At 36.9% G+C, this 27,581-nt stretch overlaps 2 protein-coding genes across 9 annotated transcripts in view; both read right to left on the reverse strand.

Moving 5' to 3' along the window:
- LOC127790262 (uncharacterized) overlaps nt 1–18,620 on the reverse strand; it is a 29,093-nt gene extending 10,473 nt beyond the window's left edge. Inside the window, exons 1-2 of one of the 2 annotated variants that reach the window (XM_052319634.1) lie at nt 18,348–18,620; nt 15,386–15,538 (exon numbers count right to left, since the gene is read on the reverse strand). In XM_052319634.1, the coding sequence (XP_052175594.1) occupies nt 15,386–15,433 (48 nt within the window). In that variant the 5' untranslated portion in view covers nt 15,434–15,538; nt 18,348–18,620. Of the gene's footprint in view, nt 1–15,385; nt 15,539–18,036; nt 18,309–18,347 lie in introns of those variants that run through there. The other variant, XM_052319635.1, reaches the window with a different exon arrangement.
- Nucleotides 18,621–21,140: 2,520 nt separating this feature from the next.
- The window catches only part of LOC127790260 (uncharacterized), a 52,906-nt gene continuing 46,465 nt past the window's right edge, over nt 21,141–27,581 (reverse strand). For 5 of the 7 annotated variants that reach the window (XM_052319628.1, XM_052319631.1, XM_052319633.1 and 2 more), the window contains 3 exons: nt 22,409–22,897; nt 22,018–22,101; nt 21,141–21,450 (listed from right to left, as the gene is read on the reverse strand). In XM_052319628.1, the coding sequence (XP_052175588.1) occupies nt 21,416–21,450; nt 22,018–22,101; nt 22,409–22,897 (608 nt within the window). In that variant the 3' untranslated portion in view covers nt 21,141–21,415. The remainder of the gene's footprint in view (nt 21,451–22,017; nt 22,102–22,408; nt 22,898–27,581) is intronic. The other 2 variants (XM_052319632.1, XM_052319629.1) reach the window with 2 other exon arrangements.

The raw sequence follows: 27,581 nt of genomic DNA on the forward strand, positions 1-27,581 counted from the left end.
AACATTTAAGATTATATATTGATTCCTAAGGTAGATTTTTCATGTCATTTGGCTTTGATATGGATTAATTGGAGGAATTGAAACAATAGAACTCTGGGCAGGTCCATCATGATTAAACTTCTTTATGGCCATTTACTACAGCAAAATTGATCATATTTGTGGAGATGCATACATTAACTCAGAGAGATGGAGAGAGAGAGAGAACAAAAATGATACATGTGACAAGTCATCTGTCCACTCCTAGTTGGTGATATTTTGCTTTAATCAAAATTGAGAATCTGATAGAACAACTGGCAAGTTCGGTGATTAAGTGGGAAAAGTTGTCAGGTGGGCACAAGCAGACTACATGCCATCCTTCAGTGTTATAGTGAACTGCATATTCTATGAACATTTAATGTGGGGTAAATTGCACTCAAGCCCCTTATGGTTTGGGCTATTTGCTAGGATGCTTGTGTGGTTTAAAAATGTCTTTAAAGGCCCTTGTGGTTTTCTCTTTTTTGCACAGAGACCACTTTTGCAGGTTTCCCCCTCAAATGGCGTAAGTTAAACCCAAGTTGGGTTAGATTTAACCAGACCAGGGCTTTAAGGGTGGGGGGAACATATGCTTGTCGCTGTTGCTATCACCAGAGCAGAAGGCCTGATTGAAGAGGGGAAAGAGAGGGTACAGAGATTCATTGCTGTTTCCATCACCAGAGAAGAGCCCTTGCTGATGTTGTTGCAAAAAAAACAACATCCATTAAAGAGAGATCCACATCTCCTCTCCCTCTCCTGCTCACGAAAAACCATGGTAGTAACTGAGATCCTTTCAATCACTGACCAATGCTCCCTCCCCCTCTCTCCCTCACACTGCCATTGCCAATAACCTCCTTCCTTCTCCTTTCACAAACTCCACCATTATCTGCCCCAAATTCCAACCACAATCTTCTCAGCTTTGCCACTTGACCAGCCATTTCAGTGGTGTTTCCAATCAAGCGAGCCCTGTTCATCTGAAAACATCACCGATCAATCACAAGAAAACCCCCAAATTCGTTTACAGTTTCACTGTCAAGGAAATGAATTGAGTTTTCTTTGTTATTTATTAGAATGTTTTTGTTTTTACTCTTTCCAGAATTCTTCATTTAATTTCTATCACCTATGCAAGAAAACTCATTGTATCGATTTGAATTGATTTGCAAGAACTGGGTTACAATTTTGCAAGAAAATTCACTGTACGTAAACCAATTTGCAAGAAAACTCACTGTGCCCAATTCCTTTGTAAACCAATTTGAAGGATTTGCAAGACAAACCTCACATAGAAACCAAGGAAATTGGGGTTAAACCCAATTTTGTCTGCAATATCCTCTGCCCAATTCCAAATCAATCAACCAAATCTGAAGAGGCCATACCCACTTTCTTCTTTTTCTTCTCCACATGCAGGCTGATGGGTTCCAGCAGATCTAGAACCCATTGGCCAACAATGGGTTACAGATCTTTCCTCCATCAGTTGTGGCCGCTGAAGTAGTGGTAGCTGGAAATCTCTCCTCAGTAAGAGAAGGAAGCAAACAAAAATGGTGAATAGTGAGTTGTGTTAAGGTTTTTATAGGGACATAAGGGGAATTAAATTTTGTATCAGTTATTTTAAAAGGGTGTGAGTTGTGTTTTCAAACTGAACCTCAACAAAACAATGAGGTTGAGTTCAGGCCCTCAAACTCAACAAAATTGGTAGTGAGCTCACCTCAACGTCGTTGAGAACTCAATGTCAATGGGGGCTTAATAAATCAATATATTGTGTATGCTTCAAGGACACACACTTTTGAGATACATCATGCTAGAAGCTCCCTTGCAAATACACCTTCCTCTCCAAGATCTTCCTTAGTTGAAATGGTGATATACATATTAGCCTAGATATGGCTTGCATACACATAGTCAATGCACAAGCACACACAACATAACGGTAGCTTCTTTTCTAAATACATTTTACTTTTGGGATCACCCTACGTTTATATTGAAAGCACATTCTTTGGTCAACATTGTTCCATGCTGGACAGAGGTCGAATCTGCACAAGCACACACAACATAATGGTAGCTTCTTTTCTAAACACATTTTACTTTTGAGTTCACCCTACGTTTATATTGAAAGCACATTCTTTGGTCAACATTGTTCCACACTGGACAGAGTCGAGTCTTTATCCTGGAAGCACGGTATGTTCTTTTCCACATTCCACATTATGGACATTTCCATAACAACGGCTCTTTTATGGGCAACACATCATGCACACATGCAAATCAAGTTATTACATTGTCACGATTCTTTCATGCATAAACATTTAATATGATAACTAAGTACCAAAAAAAAGATAAACAATAAACCATATAATCCATCTTAGATCAACCATTGTAGGTGAAGAGATCAACCCATTTTCCTTCCCCAACTCTTTGCTTTCTCCCTGCAGCTACTCCTTTTCCTTCAGCTTCCTTCTCTCTTTTTCTCTCCTTTACCTCTAATCTCCTCCATCTCTCTCTACCATTTTATGCTTCAGCACATCTTCTAGAGTCCTATTTATAGCACCCCCAAAGTAGTTGAAGCTACTACTGTGTGGGGTCCCATAGCAACCTTGTGTCACTGCTATGGAAGCATTCTCTTCTCATGACAAGGGAAGAGCTGCTTCAGCAATAATGAGCTGCATCAGCTGAAGTTGATAGGGAAGGCAATGGAGATGGTTTGGGTAGGACAACACCCCCCCCACCCCCCCCCCCCCCAAAAAAAAAACACACACACACACAAAACAAAATCCTTGAATCTCCATTTCCAGTCCTCCTATTCGACTGGTACTCAAGACTTGATAAATACCATACTAAAAATATATTAAAAAAATTGTTTCCTGCAATTTAAATAATTCTCTAAGAATTTTTTATACTACTATTTAATTTCACTCACACATTTCAAATACAATAAAAATATGACAAAACGTAGAGTAAAATATCACAAAAATGTACCTGCAAGTATATTTTACCCAATTCAACAAGGAACTGACACCAAACCCATCTCAGACATAAGCAACAATAAGAAGAAAAACAAACCCTCAATGATCAAATGTGACGCAGTGTGTAAAGCGTGTGTAGAGAAACCACTGATTGCTTTTTACTTCTCTAGGTCACAACATTTCCCCATAACTTAGTGCAATAACTAGTTGTTGACTTGCTGTCCTCTATAGAGTTTGCCCAATCTGCATCAACAAATGCTTCAATTTCTCGTTCCTTGGTCCTTTTAAGCATCAATCCTTTTCCAGGTGTCTCTTTTAGGTATCTAAGCACATGAAACACAACATTCATGTGCTTCTTTGTAGGAGAATGCATGTATTAACTGATCTTGCTTGCCATGTAGGTTATGTCGGGCCTGGTAAGAGACAAATAGATTAACCTGCCCATTAGTCTTTGGTATCTCTCTTTTTCAACTGGGATATCATCATCCTTCTCTTCAAATTTCCAGCCTTTGTCTAATGGGTACCCGTGTCAGCATACCTGCATCTTTGAGTAAATCCACGGTGTACTTTATTTGAGAGATAAATAAGCTCTCATTGCTTCTAGCCACCTCCATTCCTAGGAAGTATCTCATGAGTCTTAGGTCTTTCACCTCAAACTCGGCTCTTAGTTGCTCTTTCAGTGTCTTGATACCTTGCTCATCATCACCTATTATAATGATATCATTAATATAGACAATTAGTATAGACTTTCTTCCAATTTCTGTGGTTTTGATAAACAAAGTATGGTCAGCCTGTCATTTTTTTATACCCAAGCCGAATTAAGGTCAGGCTAAATTTCTTAAACCAAGCCCGAAGTGACAACTTCAAACCATATAGAGATTTTTTCAGCCCATTTCATCTTCAAAGCCTGGTAAAATTTTCATGTAGATATCCTCATCTAAGTCCCCATTGAGAAATGCATTTTTTATATCAAACTGAAACAAAGGCCAATCCAAATTTATAGCAATTGAGAGTACCTGAATAGAATTGAGTTTAGCTACAGGAGCAAAAGTTTCTTCATAGTCTATCCCATAGGTTTGAGTAAACCCTTGTGCCAATAACCTTGCCTTATACCTTTTAATACTACCATCAACATTGTGCTTGATGGTAAACACCCATTTGCATCCCACGGTTCTCTTATCTAGGGGTAATTCAACCATATCCCAAGTGTCGTTTCCAACCAAGGCCTTCATTTCTTCCATCACAACTGCTTTTCACTTAGGATCTCCCATAGCTCCTTGAATATTTTTAGGAATTTCAGCATTGTCAAGCCTTGCAATAAATGCTCTAAGTTGAGGAGACACTTTTGCATAAGTTAAATAATTGGACAGAGGATATTTTGGATGTTTAACACAAGATTTTACAACCCTTTCGGAGAGCTATAGGTACTACCCAGTCTAGCCCATCATCCTGAATAGCACCATTGGGTTGATCCTCATATTCTTCTATTAATTCAGTCTCATTCCTTGTTAAATCAGCGCTTGCTTTACTACCTTCTGATAGACCATTATCAAGGGAGGATGATTGACCCTGCTAGACTTCAGATGAACCTTTAGGTTTTCGGGAATACACAAGCCAAGGAGGACTGGTAAGCTCTTGAGTTTGAGACTGAGGAGATAAGGGTTGCACGGGTTTAGATATGGGTGATGACTGAACAGGAGTTGGAGAAATTGGCTTAGGGTCTGCTGCTGCTAGGATCTTATCAGGGATTAATTCTCCCCCTTGAGAACATTCTGGCAAAAAAGGAGGAAAAAATGAAGAAACAAGAAGGGGATCAGTAGGATTGGTTTGAGAACCAGTGCGTGAATAATAGGCAAGATCCTCATAGAAAGTGACATCGGTGGATGTATAAAACCGCCGATTGATGGGACAATAACACTTGTAGCCCTTTTGTGAAGGAGAGTAGCCAATAAAAACACATTTAAGGGCTTTTGGATCTAACTTTGTTCGAGACACACTGTGATTGTGAACATACACAACACAACCAAAAACTTTAGACTCAATGGAAAAAAAGAAGGGTGTATTAGGATAGGATTCACAAAGGGTTTCAAGAGGGGTTTTGAATTTGAGGGTTTTAGAAGGGAGACAATTTATCAAATATTCGGCTGTAAGAACAGCCTCCCCCTAAAATGAATGAGGCACATGAGTGGTAAACATTATAACCCTTGCCACTTCTAAGAGATGTCGATTTTTTCTTTTAGCCACACCATTTTGTTGTGGTGTGCAGGGACAAGAACTTTGATGCAAAATACCATGCTCAAGTAAGTAGTCGGTCAAGTCATGAGAAAAATATTCTTGACCATTGTCGGTTCGAAAGATACAAATAGAGGTTTGAAACATATTCAAAACAAACTTGTGAAATATTTTGAATATGCAACTTGCTTTTGATTTATCTTTCATAAGATACACCCAACATGCCCTAGAATGGTCATCAATAAAAGTTATAAACCATCTTGAACCGGAAAGATTAGGATGTTTAGAGGGACCCCAAATGTCACTATGGATTAAATGAAACGGTTTAGAAGGTTTATAAGATTAAATGGGATGATGGGCTCTTGATTGTTTTGCAAGAATACATTGTTCACAAGAAAGAATATGGTCTTTATTGATAAAAAACTGAGGATACAAGAATCTAAGATAGGGAAAGCTGTCCTAACCGTTTATGCCATAACATAATTTTGGCATTGGAGGTAACAGTTATGACTGTTTTATTAGAATGAGGTGAGACTGAAGTATTCTTTGTCAACTAGTAGAGTCTATCTTTTGCTTCAGCACTGCCAATCAGTGTTCGAAAATTCGGCCTAGGCGGCCGCCTAGGCACTGAGCGGCAACCAGTCGTAGCGATTTAGGGCTACTTGGTAGCCTTATGCGCCATGGCCGACTAATCAGGCCGCAGTGCCGCCTAGGCGGACCAGGCGGCGCCTAACCACCTGGGCGGCCGCCTGGGTCGCGCACGACCTGGGCCACCTAGGTCGTGTGCGTCTTGGGCCGACCTTAATTCCCCCTCCCTTTCTCTATTTCCCGATCCCCTTTCTCTCTCTGGTTGTGTTCATTGCGGCTCCTCTCTCTCTCTCTCGCCTTCGATCTCCTCTTGGCCGTTCGTCGCCGCCATTGATCTCTTCTCTTGGTCTTGCTCTCTCGTTGTTGCCGACCTTGCTGCCGACCTCACATGTTGGTCGTTCTCTCTCGTCGCCGATCGCGTCTTGCTGCTCGTTGCTCGCTTGCGTATTGCTTGCTTGCTGCTTCAACAAGCAGCACAGCAAGTAGAATGCATTGCTGCTTGCTGCTACAACAAGTAGCAACGCATTCTGCTTGCTGTGTTGCTTGTTGAAGCAGCAAGCAAGCAATACGCAAGCTTACTGCTTCAAGTAGCAAGCTTGCTGCGTCAGCTTGCTGCTTCAAGCAGCAACTGTTGATTTCATTAGATAGTTTTAATTAAATTTCAATGTATATTATTCAATACTCAGGGAAAAACAAGAAAACAGGAAGTGAAATGAATGATTTGGATAGGACTGGAAGTACGGGAGCATCGTCCGAGGCCTCCTCAATTCTTAAAAGGAAGTCAAATGATGTCGGATGAGAGTATGGAATGTTAATTGATCCGAAGAATATGGATAAAATTAAATGTAAGTTGTGTGGTAAAATTATGTCTGGAGGTGTTTACAGAGTAAAAGAACACATTGGCCACATTTCTGGAAATGTTTTTGCATGTCCAAAATCTTCTCCAAATCAAGCCAAATGTAAGAATGCTATTGCCGAGGCAAAGAATAAGAGGAAAAATAAGGAGGAGGAGGAAGATTTGATGAGATCAACTGTTAATATCTCTGAAAGAGTGGAAGGGGGTGATGAAGATGAATTGCAAGAGTTAGGTAGCAGAAAAACGTCCCGTACTCTTGGCCCTATGGATAAGTTGCTAGCTCCATCAGCCCTGAAACTTGTTTGAGTGCGAGAATGACCCAAATGCAACAAACTATTAGTGAAACACTATTTAAAGAGAGAACACAGTCTGTTCGTGAATATTGTGCTAGATGGGTGTATGAAGCTAGTATACCTTTCAATGTGATTGACAATGATAGCTTCAAATTGTTTGTTGAGGCAGTTGGTCAATTTGGGCCGAGCTTCAAACCTCCCAGTCAATACCAATTGAAGGAACCGCTATTAAAGGGGGAAGTTGACAGAATAAAAGAGTTATTGAAGAAGCATGAAGAAGAGTGGGCATGAATTGGGTGCTCCATTATGACAGATGCTTGGACAGATAGAAAAAGGAGGAGCATCATGAACCTATGTGTTAATTCTAATGCAGGTACTGCTTTCCTTTCTTCTAGAGAGTCTTCAGATGAAGCACATACAAGTGAACTTATCTTTGAGTATGTGGATAAATGCATTGAGCAAGTTGGGCCACAAAACGTCATCCAAGTAGTAACCGACAATGCTGCCAATAATATGAGAGCGGCAAAATTATTGAAGGTGAAGAGGCCAAATATCTTTTGGACCTCATGTGCTACTCACACCATCAATTTGATGCTTGAAAGTATTGGAAAACTGTTGAAGTATAAGAAAGTCATTGATCAGGCCAAGAGTTTCACAATCTTCATTTATGCACGCCATAAGACCTTGTCCTTAATGAAGTCATTTACGAAGAAGAGGGATATAGTGAGACTAGGAGTCACTAGATTCGCTTCTGCTTTCTTGACTTTACAGAGTTTGATGGAGAAAAAGGCTCAACTGAGGGCAATGTTTACCAGCTCTTAATGGGAGGAGTGCAAATGGTCGAAGATTGTTAAAGGGAAAGCAGCCTATGCTACTGTGAAGAGCATTGCTTTTTGGAATGGTGTGACTATATGCCTTAAAGTTTTTGCACCTTTGGTGAAGGTGCTTCGAATTGTTGATGCAGATAGAAAGCCTTCTATGGGCTTTTTATGTGGAGAGATTAAGCAAGCAAAGGAAGATATTAAGGAGGCCTTAAATAATCTTGAAAAGAACTATAAGCCTATTATGGAGATTATTGAAGCAAGGGTAAAAGATAGGCTAGATAGTCCACTACATTTTGCAGCTTACCTTTTGAATCCCTACTACTTTTTCAAAGATATGGATATACAACTTGATAATGAAGTGATGGATGGGCTTTTTAACTGTGTGGAGATGTTTTATCATTATGATGGTGAATTGCAAGGCCATGTTATAAATGTTGAGTTGCCAAAGTATACTCGTAAAGATGGAGCTTTTGGAAAATCGTGGGCAACTCAAGGGTGTGCGAAAAATGATGACAATTATAATCCAGGTATAAAATTCCTTTAATACTTTCTATTGTGTATTAGTGTATAAATTAAATTTGTTTACTTTATACTTGTTTGACCTATGTAGTTACATGGTGGATGACTTATGGAAATCAAACTCCAAACTTGCAACGAATGGCGAGAAAGATTCTCTCGTTAACCACTAGTTCATCTGGTTGTGAAAGAAATTGGAGCACTTTTGAAGGGGTTAGTGTATATATGAATTATATTTATTTACTATCAATTAGTTATCCTTATTTAGTTATCATTTATGTTGATATTGCTTTTATTTTATTTATGTAGATACATACGAAGAAAAGAAATAGACTAGACGTGAATCGATTGAACAATCTAGTCTATGTTCAATTTAATGCAAAATTGATGAACAAGCACAAAAGGGAGAAGGAAAGGAATGTTGATGTGCTACTTGCTAGTGATGCTAGTAATGCACAAGGATGCATCGTTGATGGAGAAGATGATGAAGAAGTTGAGCCTGGTACGGGGCTCACTTGGGAAGTGGTTGGTGAAGCATCAGGAGCAGACGAGATGCTTCAAGCTCGAAGAAGTTCTAGGATGAGAGAGCTTCATGAAGATGATTTTCAATTAGAAGAAGAAGATGAGCAAGAAATCAATGAATTTGATTTTGAGTCCGATGAAGATCGTGTATTGGAAGAATATGGAGAGGAAGAAGACCAATTAGATAGTTAGACTTAGATTCTTCGGATATGGTTTATATTATATTATTGCTACTTCTACCTTCTTGAATTTATAACTAATATAATAGTTTATTTTTTGAGTCTTAATTCCATTATTTCACTTGTCTTTTCAACTTTGATTTACCTGAAAATAATATCAAATTAAATCAAAAGGTTTTTAGAAAAAAAAAAAAAAATCATTTTTCCTAGTCGCCGCCTAGGCGCTAGGCCCCAGCCTAGCGCCCAACTAGCGCCTAGCGCATTTTTGAACATTGCTGCCAATCATCATCCCCGATGCTTGGTCCTAAAACACATAACATGAGGGAAGAATTATCACTCTACAATTCATATCTTTGGTAATCCTACTCACTAATAAGAGATTATAACTCAACCTAGTCACATATAAAACTGATTCTAACTTTAGATTTGGAAGACAAATAGTCTCATGACCCACTGTATGTAGTATCATCAACCATTGAAATATCAATTGAATCTTTACAGGACCCTTGTGTTTATTATCAAAGTGTCCTTAGGCAGTCTGTGAGTGGTCAAGGAGAGATAGGGATTACCTTGTAGAGCCATGGATGCAGTATGTTGATGTGTAGAGGGGTTGGTAGGGCTGGTACCTTGATTTAGCAATTGATAGAGGGCTTGAATTTGTTCTTCTGATAGATTTAAATATGTCCTACTTCTGTCCTCACTGGATGCCTCCGCAACATAGACTAATCGGGTATTGCCTTAGTATGATATGGCCTTTTACAGTGGTTGCATGACTGTTTTTCCCTTCCTTCTCCTTTCAAAAAGTTTTCCTTTGGTTTAACAGTTGCAAGAGCAGAATTTTGTTGGTTTATACTTAAATCACTGAGTTGATGAAGTACCTTTTGTCGACCTTCTTTTCTTCTCACTTTGGCAAAAATTTCACTGAGAGATGGCAGGGGTTTTGTTCCTAAAATCCTGCCTCTTACTTCATCTAAATCAGTATTAAGTCCATGAAGGAAATCAAATATCCTATCTTTTTCAATCATCTTGTAATACCTCTTGCTGTTAACAGTACACTCCCAATTTATAGTATGAAATAAATCAATTTCATGCCATAACTCAACCAATATATTAAAATAATCTGTAACACTTATGTTACCTTGCCTTCTTGTCCTAATGGCTGACCTTATTTCAAAGTTTTAAGAGGAGTTCTCCAAGTCGGAATACATCTCTTGGAACGAATCCCAAATCTCCTTGGCAATTTTGTGAAATAGGTAAGTCCTTCCTAGTTCTGGCTCCATCGAGTTGATCAACCATGCCGTTATGGTTGAATTTTCTGCTTTCCAAGCACCATAGGTGGCAGAATCAGTAGGAGGAGCAGGAATATCCCCTGTGAGATAGTCGGATTTTCCTTTCCCTTTGATCACCAATAAAACCGACTAAAACCATTCCCTAAAATTACTACCATTTAACTTGTGGTGAGTAATTTGTATGCAATGGTTATCGATTGAGGCAGTCGGTAGATTCTGAGAAGAAGGGGCTAGAACAGAAGGAGGAAAAAGGTTCGGGGAGCTTGAAGCGGATGCCTCGGTTAGGGTAGGATTCTGGTGAATATTGGCCATGATTTTTGAGGAAGAGAAGAAGAACAATGAAGCCTTAATGTTGTTTGTCAAGCCTTGACTCTGATACCATTGTTGGATTTTTTGCATGAAGTAATCTGTCTAGAAGATGAAGAAGACAATAGAACTCATTTGGAGAGTGAATGTGACTGGATTTCTAAGTTAGAATGTAGATAACTTAGATGTTTTATTATGAAGGTTATTTTAGTCTTTGTGTAGGCTAAATATTAAACTTTGTAATTAACGCCCCTATGGTCTATAAATAGAAGGCGTTTGTAGGCAGTTGGACATAACAAATCATTCATTCAATTCTGTCCCCGAATACAAGTGAAATTGCCGAGAGGGTAGATAAGGCTTTGAGAGAAAGAGAGTCTTTGTAATCTTTGTGAGAGGGCAGTGTACTTGTGTGATAGAGAGTGGAGGGTTCTTGTAATATGTTTTCACTGATTTCTAGTGGATTGCTCTTAGGATTTGCAGCTGGATGTAGGACTGATCTTTGATCAGTTCGAACCAAGATATATCTTGCGCCTACTGATTGGTTTGGTTGTATCTCTTCCGTTATTTCTTTGTTTAATTTTGTTCTTTCATTTCCAATTTATATTTTTTGTTGTGGGTTGATTTCGGGTGAGGAGTGTTGAGAGAATTGGCAAACAAGAAGTATTAATTGAGTTTCTAAGAGCTCCTAATCCTAACAACCATGAAACAAGCAAAAACAGAATGCTTGATTGATTAATTCTAGAAGAATAATAAAGAATATATACACAAGGAACCCTTATCTCCTATAATTTAGGAGAAGATTTAGGATTCTTTATCTCCTAAAAACTAGGAACAAACCAAACTTAAAATATAAACTTTAAATACAAATTTACAACAACTATTCTACAAGGATAATGACTTATCCTTATCTTATCAATCTCCTATTTTTGAATCTCAAATCATCTTGATCTCGTCCAACAGATACCCTTGAAAACAACCTTCAATGGCCAAAGCTTGGCTTTCAAAGAGGCGCAAAACTGAACTTGTTTTGCTAGAAAGAAACTTGAATAGGCTGTTGTAATTGAATTGATAAAAAGTTGATTACAAACCCTAATTTCTAAGCATATATATATAGCGTTCGACTAATCCATCTAATACTTGTAAATAAAATCCAACCAGAATCCTAATAGAAGTAAAACCCTAATCAAACATAAAGTAGAATCCTAAAATTTATGAAGTTTCGCTACTGTTTAGGCGCTATTGTTTGGGCCAATTTTGGGCTGCCCAGTTTGGGTAGTGTCAATCTTGGGCCAGGTCTTGATCGGTGACCGTATCATTCACCTCCACTTGAGAAGAATTCGTCCTCGAATTATGATCCGAATATGACAACTCAACATCCAACAAATACAAAGAAAGATCAACAACATTGAATGTTTTGGTTTTGGAAATACCTATATGATTAGGCAAATCCACAACATAAACATTGTCATTGACCTTCTTTGTAATCTTGTAAGGACCGTAATTCTTTGGGTTGAGCTTGTTTTGCTTTCTTGCTGGAATCCATTTCTTCTTCAAGAATACCATGACTTCATCTCCAACCTCAAATACCTTATGCTTCCTATGCTGGTCAGTTGTTGCCTTGTACTTCTCATTAGCTTTGTACAACTTTTGCTTGACATCTTCCTGGACTACTTGAACTTGCTCGGCTAAGTTGCTAGCTGCAACACACATCCTCCAACTCCCATCTTTCTTTGGTGTCAATAATGTCAGCACTGCACATGGACTCATACTAGCTTGAATGTGCCCTTTTCTCAACAATTCCTCTACCTGCTCCCTCAAAATCTCTCCCCCTAGGACTCATCCTGTAGTGCGATAGGTTAGGCATGCTAACACCAGGAACCAAATCAATGTGGTGTTGAATATCCCTCATAGGAGGTAGCTCATTAAGCAACTCCTCAAGAACCACATCATGAAATTCCTCCAATAATCCTTGCACCTCCACTGGAATTTGATTCACCTTCAGTGGCTCACTCACGCTCCCCCCTTGACAACCAACAAGTGAACCTCTTGGGTATCCCTACACTCCCTCACAAACTCATGTGCTTATGAGTACTGGTAAGAAAATTCCGCCCCTCCACTTTAGAAGCTTTTGTTTGGTTCTTTTTCACTATGGGTAACAAAGTATAATGCACACCCTCTTTCTCAAGCTGATATGTGTTTTTTCTACCCAAGTGCTTAGCATCCACATCAAATTGCCAAGACCTCCCAAATAAAATATGGCAAGCATCCATATCAACGATATCACAATAAACTTTGTCAGAGTACTTACCAATACAGAAAGGCACCTTGTAGCGTTCATCCACACATATGCCACCAACTTCTTTGATATATTCGATCATGTAAAGGTTTGGATGTTTTCCAGGAGTTAGCTGCAACTTCTCCACCACATCTCTTCCTATGATGTTCTCCTGACTTCCACTATCAATGATCAGCTCAAAGATCTTCCCCTTCACCGTACATCTTGTGCGAAAAAACTTATGCCGCTAAGTAGTATCTTCGTTCTTTTGAGACAACATTAATGTCCTCACTACACATGTATCTCTTCATGCCCATACTCTCCTTCATCATCGTCCCCATCAAGCCCACAATATACTTCCTCTTCAACATTTTCCTCCTCCCTTTCTACAATATTAATAGTCTTTCTCCTTGGACAATCATTGGACCTATGCCCAACCTCATTGCACTTGAAAGAATAGGCTTTGCATACGGATTAGTGGGTTTTAGAGGGTTAAAAGTAGTACCTCGAATGTTTCCTCCTGTTATAGCCTTATTGGTGTCGACTACATTAGATGGATTAGAAGGTTTCACTCATTGAACCGGCTTGCCTCTATTAAAAGTTGCTTGTTTATTGTCATTCCCACTATACCGGCAATAGTTGTCATTGCGGGTCCTCTCACTGATTAACTCAGCTTTTAAAGCCAAGTTCCTTGCTTTTCTGTGTGTGTGTGTGAGAGAGAGAGAGAGAGAGAGGAAGGCTTTGGGTTCCATACTAAATCTAGAACTTTGTTCCCATCTTTCTTAAGACCTTCCATTATTTCATTCTTTGTTCCCATCTCTCTCCTCTTCATTTTGTTCAACTATAAAACTTGTATAATCAAGATAAGTATCGTGGATTGGAAGGCCTAATTTCCAAATTGTGAATAACAATTTGCAAATAGCTTAAAAAACAAAATCAAAGAGATGTTTATACCTATAAGATGAAGAAAATATTTCAACAGTAATTTTAACCAAAGTTTAACAAACATTGGCATCATGTATGACACTCAAATAAGCTATCAAGGATCCAAAATTAACTATAAGTCTTGCATAAGTCGTAAACTCAAATAATCAATATAAAGTCTTAAAATGATGAGAAAATTTATATCAAATTATCCTCCTCTTCAAGATTAATGTCAAAACAGTACAACACCAACTCCAAGTATGCAAAATAGAAAAATGTAGAAAACTCACCTTCAATGCTGGATTCTCCAATTGCTCTTTGATTCTCAATTGTGATGAACAGGAAAGAGTAGAGAGACTATTTGTATGGAGGCAGATACTATTTAGTTTGCATGTTTCTTCTATGAACTCAGCAGCAAACTTTCTTGGAGAGAAAGCACTGCTGCTCGGCAGAGACCATTTGTAGGGTGAATTGGTGATTGCTGTATATTTTTTAAGTATTGACCCAAAAAAAAAAATACATGATCGTTTGCATAGTATGCCACCCTAGTGTTCTGACCATAGTTGTTTTGGTCACTTTAGCTGAAAATTTTGCATTCTTGCCACCCAATATATGGAACAAAAACAGAGTAAACAAGGACGAACAAGAAATTCCAGTTATTAACTAAGAAAAATCTGAACCTGATGTAGAAGAAATTGTTATAGCAAATGACAAAGATTCCAAGGGACCTCAGAAAGAAGCATGTTCGTTAAATGATACATTCCCTGACCTTATCCCTAAGGCATTCCCAAAACCTCTTTGCCTTTTACTAGATCCTCAACCTTCCATTGCTAGTTCTTCCTCCTATTCTGCCTCACCACAGGGTAAAGCTCATTGAACAGGTTGAGTTAGATAAAGGTCTTAGCTGGCTACATCATTTTATTGCTCCCAGTGAACCTCACGTTGATCAATTCTGTCCCTCTCAACCAAATCAAAAGTCCCACTACCATGATCTTTCTACCATGCACACGAATTTAAATTTGACATTTCTTTGGATAAGCAGAATATTTTTGCCAGGTATGGATAGATTCAAAAGTTCCTTGTTCGTTGGGTGAATCCTCCAGATTCAATGCTTCCTACCAAGCCATTGCCATTGTATAGCCTTGCCCTATAGGACAGATGACAGATTGATCCAGACTAGCCAGCATGGAAATCCATCCTACTTTCAGCAACTTAAAGCTGGTGACAGTGTCTGGACTTTAGTGACATGAGTCTATCATAGGTGTGGCCAGAAGACCAGCCAAGCATCTACCAAACTCAAGGAAGAGTCAGTATTTATGTTAAACATTTTTTCCAAAAAAGAAAGATTATCAGTTGAATTTTATGTAAAGATACTCTAGGTACTATAAATGTTATGTAAAATAATTTCTTAATAAAGAAGAATTAAGTATTTATTCCAATTGTTTACTAGACAGTATTTCCCCCTCTATATTTTCCCTAAAGAAAGATAAAGATTCATAAGACAATTTTTCACAGTGCCTTTTCATTAGCTTGGAACAGTACGTCAGCTAACTGATTGAAAAAGAATATAAGTCCAACAACAGTCTTGCAATAGAAAAAAATCAAAGCAGCAGCTTACCAGTTGTATGTCTTCCCGTGAGACCTTTCTAACCTCTCCACTGGACATTTTCCCAGGTCTAAAACCAAAGATTAATTAACTTGAAAAGAAACAAATGGCAATTCACTTTTCATGCTACCAGCTTTTGCTGATGGAGATATACGTATGTATCACCTACATCAAATATCAGAGCATAGCCATCAAATTAGTGGCTCCAGCATATTTGAAAATCGAAAGACAAAGGATGGGTAAGAAAATCAAAGGAGATATGCAATGAACTTCCAATTTTTGTTAGATTATATAGGACAAAAACCATATTGCAAATGAATTACATTACTAAAACAGCCAACACATTCCAGCTGTTCCGTCTTAATATATTGTTGGTTACTAAATTCCATGCTATATGATTGTTTCCACCAAGAACCAATGTCACACAGACTCAGCATTCTCAGGCATTGTACTAGTGGTCACACAACATGATGCTGGCACTGGTAGGGGAAGGCGACTGTTGTTGCTTCTTTGACTTCTATTTAGGGTTTGTAATGTGGTATATATCTCTTGCAAACTTTTCTTAATGTTTAAATATATGTAAATCCTTTTAATTGGTTGTATAAATTCTTTGAGTTCTCTTTAGGGTTTGAAAAGACTGAACAGAACAGTTGAACAGCAGGACAAATTTTATTTGGTCTCAACAATAGCCAAAGTACAATCTTCGGTCTCGGTGCAATAATAATATTCATATTCAATGACTTTATAACTCTTCGCATTCTATTAATATATTTTTCTTATTTTAATTAATTAATATATTTTCCCACTTCTTCTTAAGGTGTGGTTAACTATTTTTTTAATTAAAAGAAATGACCAAAACTAAAGAATTGTAAATTTATAAATCTCATATTTGCATATTCCATACATTTCATATTTTACTAATAAATCTCATATTTGCATCAATATAACCTATGTCATATCCTCCAACCCATGTCTTACGTTCGGATGCATTTCCCCATATTCTAAAATTATGAAATTGACAAGTCTGACCTCTAGATAGATACCCATATCCGAGACCTATACACAAGTCCATGTAAGAACATACCTTCTCCTCCACAATATTTCATGTTTACAAGAACATCACCAAGAATTAAGCTATTCTATATTTCCCATATGGTAGACCCCAGAAAACCAAATGCTTGAAATTTGTATTTACTTTGTGCAACTGGACTAGAAGTATGAAAGGTCGTGCTATATGGTAAATGAGTGCTTGACTCTTTTTTCCCTTGATAAGCCACTTCAAGTGGCACATTCAGTCACAATGCACATATTTAACTAGCTGTGTCACACAGTGACATATAGGTCAGTTACATCTTGCATCAAGTTTTTATTAAGCAGTTATTGGGCTTGCATGGAATGGTAGGCAGCAGATAGGTATTACAAGTAAAGACAGCTTCAGAATAGGCCAAACCAAGCACCAAAAAGATCAGGCAGGCAGGTTGGGTCCCTTGACAAGGGCATTAAGATCTATGTAGGAGAACCTTTAACGTGCCGAGTACAATATACCATAAAATTCAAGGCAGTGAATTTTCTCTGTTTGGCCAACCAGCTTGAAACAAGCTTGTTGCCTTAATGAAGCTTAAATGCAAAATCAAAGGATCTCACCCGAATCCTTTCGACCATAATGGTAGTTGCTAGAAGATCTTGCCTGAATCCGTGTTATCATAAAGGTAGTTACCAAATACTGTCAACTAGGAATTTCTAGTAAGCCCTTGAAGCTCCAGGAAATGGCTTCTCTGGCTAGTGATATTAATGAGATACATGGATATAATGACATTTCTGTCTTAAGATTTTTAATTATCTTGATTTTCTGAACACTGTTTTATACAAAATACTAGAATAGAAGCACTACTTAATGCTAGCTTATTTCATCATAAATAGTTCAGTTTTCCTGTCTTCCCAAAATGAAAAAAAAAAAAAAAAAAAAAACCATCAATTAGAAAAATAGGAAGCAATCAGATATATATCATAGAGATATACATACATACATACATATATATATATAGAGAGAGAGAGAGAGAGATCACGAAAGAAGAAAATGTGTTTTGACTCTTTCCTCAAGCAAGAACTCCCAGTATTTCCTCCCTCAAAAATAGGACACGATAAAATTGGAGAGGAAGTAGAACCAAAATTCTGGACCTATAGCTCAGCAACAAATTGAGTAATTTGGCTGGAGATATGGGGTAAAATTTTAAGCAATTTTCTTCTACAGAGGGAGTTGGGAAAGATGCTCTTAACTTTTCTTTGGCAATTAATTGAATCCAGAAATTCCATCCTATCCCAAGCTATATATATGGCTGAGAAATCTAATGTAATTGTATTAAGCATTATATCACATAATATCTTCTACTTAGTCAGTTAGTCTCAGAATGCAAGGAAAACATGCTAGTATTCTGTCTACAAACATGTATAAAGTTAAATGGCATCATTATATGATCTCTGCATACAAAGGGATGGGATGAAAACTCCCTTTCATTGTACAACTTGCTACCAAAATAATAAAGGCTCTCCTTGGCCTACAAGAACATTCTCCAGAAAAAGATGAACACATTCACAGAGCCCCAAAACCAATCAAATAAGCATAAGCTAAGAGACTGTACAAATATGAAATTTATATGCTTTACCAATAGCATGAGCCGTAAAAAGAGATTCAGAATCTAGATAGAGGTTGTGGCTATAATCAACATCAAAGTAACCTCTTATTTTCCCAAAAAATAACTTGGTTCAAGGGAGAGAACGAAGGGGAATTTTCTTTCCATTAGGGCTTTGAAGCTCTCTGTTTCTGTGTCGGTTTGGTTTCACAATAGAGTTAAGGTCGACACTACATGACTCTCTGGTTCGATCAACCGGTGCTTTGATTGTTTCAGTTAGGGCTTGGAAGCAAGAAAAAGGACAAAATCAGGAGAAGAAAACAAAATTAAACAAAACGACTAACTTGCGGCGACTAGCTGCGGCCGGCGTCGGCTTCTCCCGCCCTCTCTCTCTCTCGTTTTGATTCAGGTGCCGAAGGGTTTTTAGCTAGATCGATCACCTTGCAATCTTGAAATCAAGAATTAGCCTGGTGGGGGATTCACCGAAAGCTTCGACTCTCCACGTCGATCAAGAAATAGAAAGTGCAAGCGGGCAGTGAAGAGGGAAGAGAAGGGAAGTGGTTTTTTTCTATTGCGAATGGGCTCTGCTTTTGGGGGGGGGGGGCTGGTAGTGGTAACGGATGGCGTTTTCTTCAAGTGTATTGGGATGAGTCAGCTTGCGAAGCGCAGACGCGTGTTGGCGCGGGGGCAGAGAGTGGGCGGGCCCCGCTACTAGAGACATCGGGCTGACTGGGACTCTATTTAAATCTAATATATATATATATATATATATATATAATCTGACACTAGGGCCTCGGCGTGGCGTGCTCCATTCCATTTCCACCTGGATTATTATGTTATTTAAATAATAAAAATATCTCATATACCTTATCCTCTCGTCTCGTCTCGCCACTTTTTGTCAACTTAAATTAAAATAATATTTTAATTACGTGTCTTACCGTTTTATATAATCTGATCACCTTACTTCGTTATTTTAAATAAATAATATTTTAAATATTTTAATTATATAATATAATTTATAATGTGATTCGTAAAATATCAAGAATATTTTTTTTTTCATTCATACCAACAAAACATTAAAAAATACAAATTTTAAATAAATAATGACAGTGTTTGTGTTAAAAAAGTTAAATTGTTTGTTTAAAGGATATATTCTCTTCTTGACAATAGGACTTTGACTCCGACTATAATGTCCGAAAATTTATTTATATATTATATATCTTTCACTTATCTCAAATTTTTGTGACAGGTGTCGCTTCATTCAATTGCCACCTGGCATTGCGATGTTTCAAAACCCAACCTCCCCCACAAAGTTAAACTAACTGCAGGTAAAAAGGAGGGTAAACAGTTACAAGATTTTTTTAAAAGATTAATTCTAAAGAAGATTCACATCCAATACTTAATAATAATGAATGTTAAAATATAATAACAAAATTCAGATTATGGAGAATGAACATTGAATAATGAATTTGAAATATAAAATAAAAATTATAATAAAGTTAAGAAAAAAATTTTGTTTGAGTTGTCAAATTAATCTATTTAGTTTTATTTTAATTTTTAAATGATGGGATCAATTAAAAAATAAATCATTTATATAATAAATTGATTTGTGTAAGAAATGTATAACTTAAGTTCGCAAGATTAAATGGATTGAACTCAACAAAAATTCGTTAGCAACTCGATTGTAAAATATTTTTAAAATTAATTTTATAAAAAATATAAAAATACAACTTTCACTTAGAAGTTTATAGTTAAAAAATTTGAAAATTTAAACTTTTTTTTAGTAGTTTCACTTTATGTTGTAATACTCTTATCAATAATATTTATAAAACTTAAAAACAATTATATTGTTATACTTTAAAATTTTATAATAATGTAACTTATATTATTATATGATTTGAAACTTAGTCATATGGATAAGGGTTATGTATTTTATATTCATTATTATTGTGTTGTAACATTTTGTTTATATTATATAATTTTTTAAATAGTTAAAGTATATTTTAAAATAATAGTTATAATATAAGAAATTATAACTTTTTTTATTTTAAAAAATATATTTAAGTAGCCTCAAAGAACTTAAGTTGAGCTAGGTTATGGACTCAACCCGACTCTATTTTACATAGTAAGCCAAATTAGATTAAATTTGACTTGTTACAATAACGAATCGAACCGATTGTTCGATCTGCTTAAAAATATTACATGAATGAATAAAAAAAATTAAAACGAAATATAAAAATTAACGTGAATTGACCTGAAGAAAGTTAAATAATCTTTTCTTACATATCTATAATTTTTTTTAATAAAAAGATGTAAATTTAATATATTTAATAATGACAATAATAACAATAAGACAGAATTTGAGATTTTCTTTATTTTGACGAGGGTTTAGGAGATATGTTTAGAAATTAACACACATCTCCAACTTATAAAAGAGTTATTGTCAATGAATTTCATAGCTGTGAACTTGAAACCCACTTCTATTAATGAAGCCCCCATGTTGGAAGTTGATACTTCATAATGATGTGTTATGATACCCCACCCCACACCACACCTCACTACACTACACTTCTCTTCTCCCACTCCCTCAATTTTCTGGCTTCTCTCCTCCCACTCCCTTAGTTTTCTGCCAATCATTACTTAAAAACAGTACGATGCATAACTAAAAATTTGATGTCGCTAAATAAAAATTCATCGATCACTAAGAGTTATTAAGAGAGAGAAAAAGAGATTAAATAAAAATTCGAAGTCACCTGATAATCTTTTGCTGATCACTAAGAGTCACTTCTATATGAGAGAGACAAAATAAAAATTTTAAGCCGTTGATAAATATAACATTAATAATTTTAAATATTAAATAATCATCATTATTGTTAATCATTTCTTATTTATAACGAAAATTATAAACCTAGACAAACATAATAAACTTTTAATAAGCAAAATAATAACTTAAGATTTTAACATCTTTAACATTTTTACCAATACAACCCATATGGTCAAGTATTGATATTTCACATAGTTAGTTTCCTATGGGTATGGATATGGATATGGTATGCAACCACCACTACAATAAATAACAAGAATAAATTCCAAAGAGAGATAGACGACCCATGCCTATATATATAAATAACAAGAAATAAGTAAAACGCATTATTTACTTATTTATTTCTCAACGGGAAATTCAGATATAGACACCACCATTTTCATATTCATGTTCATATGAGAAGAGAAGCCTAATATAGACAAGTCTCAAAGAAACATATTCTGTTGCCTTCCCCAAAAAAGCAAGCAAACCTAACGTCAGTGTCACCAATCACTATCAACTTACTTCCTAAGCATCACACTCCAAACAGTATCCACCCTTCAGCAAGCTCCAAATTATGGTGCCTTTGCAATTTCTACTCAGCCATATTTACAACAATTTCCAACTACCATTCTGCGTCGCTCCTGCAGCAAGGAAAGGAGAAAGGGACGTCAAGCAGATGTGTTGCCATTCAAAAATAATCAGATATAAGTCTGTTCTTTGGGTAAAGAGTGATGTATAAATAGACAAATATGTGATTTGGTCTAAAACACACAATATGGCAACGGCATTTATAAATATGTTGCCCATGAGTGTATCCAGTAGCAATCCAACAACATAAACAAATCAACTCGTGCCAATCAGTAAGCTAAAGTTTTCTGGAAAAGAGCACGTTGAAATTGCATCTGCAGAACTGAAACTTGCTTATGGTCAAACATGTGATTCATGGAAAACGCATCCATGTAGTGTAATCGTAACCAGATTTAGTTTGTGAACTTTATAAAAGTCTTTTATACAATTAAACATTAGATTAGCTACCAGATGACAAAGAGTACCATTGGATAACTCAAATCATTCATTGCCAAAATCGTCATAATAACTCAAGCCTTCAGATATCGTCTCCAACCTCTTATTGTCCCCGACAGGCAAGGGCGTAAAGAATTTTCTCTGGTGATCATAGAGAAATAAAATGACAAACTAAAAACTCTTACCTTGACCTCTCCCGCCATGAGGATCCGAGAAGCTATTCGTATCAAAATCCGGGACGGGCAACCCAGAGTAGCTCCCTAGTATATCTGCATGGGAGGGGAAAAGAAAAGAAGGGGGAAGGGGGAGTGGACAACAAATACATAATCACAACTCAGAATTGTATGTGAAACTCAGCATGTTACCCTAATGGTATCAGGTTGTGATTAAACAACATATCAAAGTTATTCTGAAGCACAGTTTGCAGATTATTCTAATAGGTCAAATGATAAAGAACTCTTCTACCTTAAAGACTAGAAAGATTAAAGACAAAGGAAGAAAGAAAAATTCTACATATCTCTATAATTGGAAACGTAGTGGGTCAACTTGCGAGAGAGAGAGAGAGAGAGAGAGAACCAGAACTATCAGAAAAGTCTGCTGTCAAGTCTGAAAAACTGAATGCTTGAGGAATTTGCCTTGGAAATGAAAATGTTGAACCATCAGCATCCAGGAGGGGTTCATTCAGGGGTTGTGAGATGGATTCTAGACAGCCGACAGTTGAGACAAATGCATCTCCAATTCCAGCACTTGCTTCAAGGACATCACTGCCACTCCCATACATGAAAGGATAAATGCCTGAATAATGGTTACCTTCGGACTTTATCATCCCCCCATTAATTCCTTCTATCATTCCCACATTTGAGCTCTGAGCCAACAGCATGTTTGCTGAAACATCAGTTCCAGCATGAGCAGACACGTCAACAGCATTTTGCACGCACTGCTGCAGTGATGACCCCCCAATAGGGAATGCATTCTGTGAACTTGAACCAATAGCCTGCTGCATGTTATCTGCCTTCATAACAGGTCCACTATGATCTGAAGGATAACAGGCAGAATTCTGGTGCACTGCAAGAAGTTGATGCCAACTAAGACCCTCGAGTACAACTTTGACTTGCAAATTCAGAGAGACTTAAAGCAGATATTAATGTACTATTCACAAACAGAACCACTCCTGTACTTCAAGAACAATTTCAGAGTTCCAATGTCAAGCTCTCTATAAATAATTAGGTTGCATGTGTACTTGAGAAGAAACTATAAAATAAATGTCTCATGGTGGATACTGCTACAGATAAATACAAATTTAAGTAAAGAGGCACCCTGCTAGAGCAGGTCAAGGGAGGGTTGCTCTAACTCGCATCCTTACCCTTGCTTTGCAAATGATTGTTTCCATAATTCGAACCCATGGCCTCCCAATCACAAAGGAGGAACCTTGCTGTTGCTACCAAGGTTAGCCATTAATAAATACCATCAATTGGAACATAAAAAATTGATCATGCATCATAGCCTTTTGAATTCAAGAAACAGCAAATGAAGTTCTTACACAACAAAAATACAGAAAAATGAATGCCAGAACTGAAAGTTCTGCAAAAACATGTAATGTTAGCAGAATGATTCAGGGGGAAAAAAAAAACCATAAACAGAGTACAATGAGTGACAGGAAACAGATGGTTTTTCAGCATGTAGTAACTGTTCTTTTTTATTATTATTATTTATTTAGGAAATATAGATCTGTTTTAGATTCAGTGCATACTTTCTTCTGTAATTGAGACAGCAGGGTGTGTAATGAAACTAGGACATGAAAAGAAAGGAAATGCGAGAGAGAGAAACTTTCAATTATCGAAATGAATCAAAACGTACAAATGACAGCATTACTCAAGTTTATATAGCAAGCTGAAAAATAAATGAACAGCATAGAAACATAACAATATAACAGCCTACACAAATATAACTCATCAACAATTAAAAGAGATCAGCCACTTATTCGGTATATGCTTCAACATTCCCCCTCAAATCAAACTCCTTGGAGTGAGCTATTTCTGAAATGTTGATAGTAGACTTAGGACTGTTCTGTGTAGGAGATAAAACCAAACCAAGCTTCTTACAAAAGGAATAGAAACTGATCTCTTGACAGTCCCTTAGTGAGAATATCAACAACTTGATGAGTAGCATGCACATACCAAATCTCAATTTCACCACTTTCAACCTTCTCTCTCACAAAATGAACATCAATCTCGATATGTTTAGTTTGAGAATGAAAAACATGGTTCTCTGCCATGCTTTTAGTAGCTAAATTATCACTCCATACAATGGATGTGGTTGAACATGCATAACCCAATTCAAAAAGTAAAGATCAAAGCCACAAAAGTTCAATAACACCTAGAGCCACAACTCGATATTCAGCCTCTCCAAATGATCGAGCTACTACTGATTGCTTCTTATAACCCTACACAACTAAATTCGTACCCAAATATACACATAGTTGTTAAAGGTGCGCCTAGGCGCCAATTCGGCGCCTCGCCTAGGCCGAGGGGAGGCAATTTCAGCGAGACCCTCGCCTTGCACAGTGAGGCATCGGGGTGAGAGGTGTGCCTCATGAAACCTAGGTTTTAATTAAAACCCGGGCAGCCTAATTCGCTCCTCACTCCATCTTCCTCCCGACTCTAGCCGCGCCTGCATCCTCTCTTCTTCTCTTCTCCAGCCTCCCCTCTTCTCGGTTCCAACATGTATATATTACAACATATTTACATAAAACCAAAGTAAATGTCCACACTTTCTTTAATTTATATTTTACCTTCCATTTACTTTAATACATAAATGTAAATAAGTAAGTACCCCCCATTTAGATTCAATAAAAATATCTAAAAAATCAAAATCTATAATAATAAGAAAATAGAATTTTGGTTTTAGTACAAACTCGGGATTTAGCGATTTTACCACCCCCAAAATACATACCTCCTATTTTTTGAAAAATTCATTAAAAATCATTTTAACAACAATGAATATCAGCTATCAAAATACCGAGAGATAGTTTTTCAAAATGAAAATATTTTCTTATATGTCTCCTTATAATGGGTTAATCTTCCAGAATTAGAAAAATAACATTTTTCAAAATGAAAACATTTTCTTGATTGTGGACTTGTAGTGTTTATGTGTTTGTTTAGAACTTTACATGATGATTGGTACTTGTTTGAGTTTGAGTTTGAGACTTTGAGTTTAAACTTTGATGATGTTTCTAGTTTAGAATTTACATGATGAATGAATCAACTTTGATGTTGTTAGTTTAGAATTTGAAGATGATGAATCATGAATGATATGCATGTGTTATTATTGATAATTTGATAGTTGTTTATGATTTTACAAGATTTTGAGTTTTTTTTTTCTAAAAGGTGCGCCTCGCTTCGCAAAGGCGCGCCTTGCCTTGTGTGCCTCGCGCCTCAGGCTCCAGGACCATTTGCGCCTGGATGCGTCTCTCGCCTTTCAAAACTATGAATATACACAAAGATCACTAGTAGATCACCTTGTGATTTTGCAACCAACATGGTTTGCATCTATGTAAACAGCTAGAGATATATCCTTAGAAGATGAGGAGAACAATAATCCTAAACCAATAGTTCCCTTTAGATATCTCAATAATCTCTTACAAGCTGACTAGTGTTGCAGTCTAGGAGCAAACAAAAATTGGCTCAGTTTATTAACCGTGAATGCTATGTTTGGTCGTGTATAAATCATGCATTGCAATGAGCCAATCATAGTACAATACAAAGAAGGATTAGCAAACAAATCAACCTCATCAGTTAAGGAAACACCCGAGGCCATAGGTGTAGAGCAGGGTTTATAGTCCTGCATAGCAACTTTCTTTAATAGATCCATTGTGTATTTGGACTGGGTTAAGTCTAAACCATTGGAATTTCTATAGGCTTCAAAGCCCAAAAAATAACTAATTGGTCCAAGAGTCTTAAGAGCAAAATGCTTGTCCAAATCATGAATACAAGACTTCAATGCAATAGGATTAGAACCAGTTAATAAAATGTCATCAACATAAACTAAGATAAACAACACAAATTCAATAGTGCATTTAATGAATAATGAAGCATTCGAAATGGCTTTAGAAAAACTCCAGCTCTGTAAAACAGTTCATAATTTTGTATACTAGGCTTGAGGAGCCTGTTTAAGTCCATAAAGAGACTTTCTTAGCTTGCAAACATGTGTGGGAAATTTAGAATCAACAAGCCCCTCAGGTTGAGTCATAAACACATCTTCAGTGAGATCTCCATTCAAAAAGGCATTATTAATGTCAACTTGTTGAATCTCCTAATCAAAAGATACTGATAAAGAGAAAAAAACATGAATGGTAGGAGCTTTAACTATGGGACTAAAGGTGTCTACATAATCTACACCCGGATTTTGAAGAAAGCCTTTAGCAACAAGTCTGGCCTTCTGTCTAAGAATAGTCCCATCAGAATTATACTTGACCCAGAAAACCCATATACAACCAATCAAATTCATATCAGCAGAAGGAGGAACAAGATCCCATGCATGTATATGTTGTGAAGCTGAAAATTCCTCTTCCATGGCTTTTAGCCCACCGTGAGTCTAAAAGAGCTTCATGAACTGAATTTGGTTCTAGAGAGCTTACTAAGGCATGAGGTGAAGAGGTCACTAACTGTTTAGACTTAGATCTTGTAATCATTGGATGAATAGAAGGTGTTGGTGCAGTAATAGGTTTAGAAACAGGCTTTATAGGTGTAGGAGATGGAGAATGAGATAACAGAACAAATGGAGAAGGTGGAGCAGATGGGGGATGAGCATACCGAATAGAAGAAGAACTCAAAGAAGTTCGGACAAGAGCTAAAGGTGGTGTTACCTGGGAACAATGAGAAGGAAAAGATTGAAAGAAAGAGGTGGATAACCCATTAGTTGACACCCCAACAATATTCGATTGACATGATCGAGAAGGAAACAAATTAGCAAATGGAAATTCACTTGGATTGAATTGAACGTGTCTCGATACATACACTTTACCCAATGGATGCAAACACTTATAACCAGCTTGAGTTTGACTATATCCAATGAATACACATTTTGTGAAATGAAAATCAAATTTGTGCTTTTTGTCGGATCTAAAATAGGGAAAACGAGCACATCCAAAAAGTTGGAGGTATAGGTAATTAGGTGACTGAAGGTATAAGCGATCAAATAGAGTAGTTAACTTGAGAGGAGTTGCAGGCAACAAATTTATTGTGTGAATAGCAGTGAGAAAAGCCTCTGCCCAGAATTTCAAAAGCATTTTTGCATAAGCTAATAGAGTTAAACCCATTTCCGCAATATGTCTGTGTTTCCTCTCGGGAGAGATATGTTTTGAAATGCTAGGAAATGCTAGGAGAGATATGTTTAAAATAGATACAACAATCATAGGAGCTTCTAGAGTACCCTTGGCTTAACATGATTGAATCAAATTTTCGGTACCACTGCCTTGGGGATTGTTTAAGCCCATACAAGGACTTTCTATGAAGGCATACCTTCTCCATTAGCTTCAAAACCTTTTGGTTGTTCCATTAGAATCCTTTCCTCTAGTTCCCCATGAAGAAATGCAATTGTGAAATCCATCTAGTCAAGATTTAAATCTAATTGAGCAGTGTTGGCTAATAGAATTCTTATAGAAGTGTGTCTCACAACTGGGGAGAACACCTCATTAAAATCAATACCTGGCACTTGGGTAAAGCCTCTAGCAACCAGTCTTGCTTTATAC

The sequence above is a fragment of the Diospyros lotus genome, chromosome 14 (assembly GCF_014633365.1).
Source record: "Diospyros lotus cultivar Yz01 chromosome 14, ASM1463336v1, whole genome shotgun sequence".
Taxonomy (NCBI): Eukaryota; Viridiplantae; Streptophyta; class Magnoliopsida; order Ericales; family Ebenaceae; genus Diospyros; species Diospyros lotus.